General features: G+C 41.7%; 1 protein-coding gene across 1 annotated transcript; it reads left to right on the plus strand.

Moving 5' to 3' along the window:
- The first annotated feature begins 525 nt into the window (after positions 1-525).
- On the plus strand, positions 526-3023 carry CIPK5 (CBL-interacting protein kinase 5). The gene is made up of 2 exons (XM_089619164.1): positions 526-1506; positions 1974-3023. The coding sequence occupies exons 1-2, from the start codon at positions 876-878 to the stop codon at positions 2729-2731; spliced, it is 1389 nt and encodes a 462-aa protein (XP_089475290.1). The 5' UTR covers positions 526-875; the 3' UTR covers positions 2732-3023.
- Positions 3024-3242: the final 219 nt, after the last annotated feature.

The raw sequence follows: 3242 nt of genomic DNA on the forward strand, positions 1-3242 counted from the left end.
TTTGGTACTATCACATAATAAGTGGTCATATGACCAAATAATGACAAATAATTGGACGTCCGTCAATAAAACTTAACAGGAGGGATAAATTTATTGCAGTGTAGGATTTCGTAGTCTGTCATGCACGATTTTATAAATCAAAGGATAAAACGTTACCAACGTTATAATTGAGGGGGCAATCATGTAATTTATCTTTTAATTAATATATCAATTATAATTATTATGACATAGGCGTTTTTTTTTTTTTTTTGGCTTCCTGAGATTGAGAGGCACACAACAAGATACAAGAGTCCCGTAGAGTTGTAATACTATGGATTGCATAAATCACACTAATAATAATAAATGTCACTTTTTTCCCAAAAGTAAACACTGGTTGACATTTCGCCCACAGAAAAAACAAGAAGTGAAAAAAAACATGTAAATCCGAAATTGTGATTTAAAAAGACCTCTCGTTCTGTACTTACGTATAGTGAAATTCACAAGGTTATACAGTCACACACACACCACACAACCTCCTGAGAACGGCCTTCACACACTCTTGCCAAAGAATAGGGCTCAAATCCGTACAAAACCACGTATAATGTACATGATATATTGCGTAATACTAGCTATAGCTGTAAAACACCAATTATATCATTAATTAATTTCCTTTTTTAAATATAAATATTTAATAAAATTCCCTCACATCACATGTATAAATAACAAGCTCAAAGAAAGTGAACAAGTAAACCTCTCATCTCAACGCAATTAAAAAATTAAAAAAAAAATAATTACTAAACATCCATGGATAGGGAGATCATCATCAGCTTCTCCGCAGTGTTGTCTTGGATTCCATCGTAAACCAATACAAACACCGATACATATATATATATATAATGGCGGAATCGTTTGAGAGTAAAGTGGTGATAATGGGGAAATACGAGATCGGGAAGCTTCTAGGGAAAGGAACATTCGCGAAGGTGTACAGAGGGAGAGCGATCGCGACGGGCGAGAGCGTGGCGGTGAAGGTGATCGGAAAGGACAGAGTCCGGCGAGCCGACATGGCGGAGCAGATCGTGAGGGAAATATCGGTGATGAGGCTGGTCCGGCACCCGAACGTGGTCCAGATCCGGGAGGTGATGGCCACGCGCTCGCGGATCTTCGTGGTGATGGAGTACGTCCGCGGCGGCGAGCTGTTCGCCAAGGTGGCGAAAGGCCGTCTCCGGGAGGACCAGGCCCGGCGGTACTTCCAGCAGCTGATCTCCGCCGTCGATTACTGCCACAGCCGCGGGATCGCCCACCGCGACATCAAGCCGGAGAATCTGCTCCTCGACGACGCCGGCAACTTGAAGGTCTCCGATTTCGGACTCTCCGCTCTGCCCGACCAACTCCGCCAGGACGGACTTCTTCACACCAGCTGTGGGACCCCTGCCTACGTGGCGCCGGAGGTTCTCCGCCGCAAAGGATACGACGGCGCTAAGGCCGACTTGTGGTCCTGCGGAGTCGTCCTCTTCGTCCTCCTCGCAGGTATATAGCCGCCCCTAACCTTTTTTTTATTTTATTTTAGTCCTTTTAAATCAATTTATTATATAGTTACATTGATGATAATCATGGTATCATTTTTAATATTTTCTTTTCTGATCTTTGTCACTTTGATTTTTTACAATTATTATTTTTTTAAACATATTAAGCTTTTATTTTAATAAATATACACTTATTCTTCAATAGTATAATTTTTTTTAACTATGAAATAATCAGAATAAAATTCTTTTTTCAACGGACTATATAGTTAAAAATTGAATTTTTTATAAATATTTTACTAATTAATTAGTTTCAAACTTTCAAATAATAGTGTATAACTTTTTTTTTTCCCTACAGTCACCAATTATACAAATAAATTAAATTTTTATCTGAAATCTAGTACATGATCTCTTATAATTTTTAATTTCTTATCCTAAATATTTGATTTGTGACAATTCGGCCCTTGTTCTCAGGATTCCTACCCTTCCTGGAAGAAAATCTGGCAATGATGTACCGGAAAGTGTACAAAGCGGACTTCGATTTCCCTCGCTGGTTCTCCGCCGAGTCTCGCCGGATCATCGGGAAGCTCCTCATAGCCGACCCGAACCGAAGAATCTCCGTCGCGGGTCTCATGAAAATCCCCTGGTTCTCCAACGGCTACTCTCGCTCCGCCTCCTTCGACGGCCTCGAAACCACCGCCGACGAAGAAACCGAAGAAATCAGCACCGCCGGCGACGGAGAAGAAGGAAACAATAAGTCGAGCCCAAAGTCCTACAACGCGTTCGAGCTGATCTCGGCGATGTCGTCCGGGTTCGACCTCTCGAACCTGTTCGAGAGCAAGCGGCGACCAAGGTCGGTGTTCACGTCGCGGAGCTCGGCGGCGGCGATAATGGCGAGGATCGAGGCCGTGGCGGAGCGGCTGAGATTCAAGGTCACCAGACTCAGGGACTTCAGAGTCAGGCTCCAGGGCGGCTCCGAGGGAAGGAAAGGGAAGCTCTCCGTCACCGCCGAGGTTTTTGTGGCCGCGCCGGAGATCGCCGTCGTCGAGTTTTCCAAGTTCGCCGGGGACACGCTTGAGTACGTCAGCTTCTGCGAGGATGACGTCAGGCCCGCGCTCAAGGATATTGTGTGGACGTGGCAGGGTGACGATTCAGTGGTGGATATTCGCAACGGTAATAACTGTGGTGAAGAAACTGAAGTGAAGCGTTGTGATGAGTCAATTATAAGCTGACAAGGGAACGTAAAACAATTATACGCTGTAGTTTTTTTTTTTATTTAATTTTTTTTTTGGTGAATAGTGAATATGTTGTGGTTTCCTATATATTATTGCTCTTTAATACAAAACGTACGTGTTTTTAATATGGATATTTACCGGTATATAGTTGGAAGGGAATAGGATTATTGTTTGTATAGAGTATAGACTGTTACTGAGCTTTAATTAAGCTCGTAATGAAATTAGTGAGTTTTTGGTTCTATTGTTGTTGCTTGTTGCCATATTTTCTAAATAGTCGTTTCTTCTTTGACATTTTGCGCCTAATTGATAATCATGAATATTTGAACGAGTTATTGTACTTGAAACCAGCGCCGGCCCACAGAATTTGGGAGCTTCGGGCGAGAGGCGAAAAAATAGGCTTTTTATAATTGTCTTTGAATTAATTTAAAATATATATATTATAAATTTACCATTAAACAAAACACCAAATATGAAATTACAATGCAACTCAATTTAATTACAAAAGAAA

The sequence above is a fragment of the Urtica dioica genome, chromosome 7 (assembly GCF_054948205.1).
Source record: "Urtica dioica subsp. dioica isolate 48M chromosome 7, U.dioica_male_clone48M_v1_H2, whole genome shotgun sequence".
NCBI lineage: Eukaryota > Viridiplantae > Streptophyta > Magnoliopsida > Rosales > Urticaceae > Urtica > Urtica dioica.

Coding starts and splice junctions, on each gene's coding strand:
- CIPK5 (XM_089619164.1), top strand. CDS start 876: ATGGCGGAATCGTTTGAGAGTAAAGTGGTGATAATGGGGAAATACGAG. Junction 1,507..1,973: donor CCTCTTCGTCCTCCTCGCAG/GTATATAGCCGC, acceptor CCTTGTTCTCAG/GATTCCTACCCTTCCTGGAA.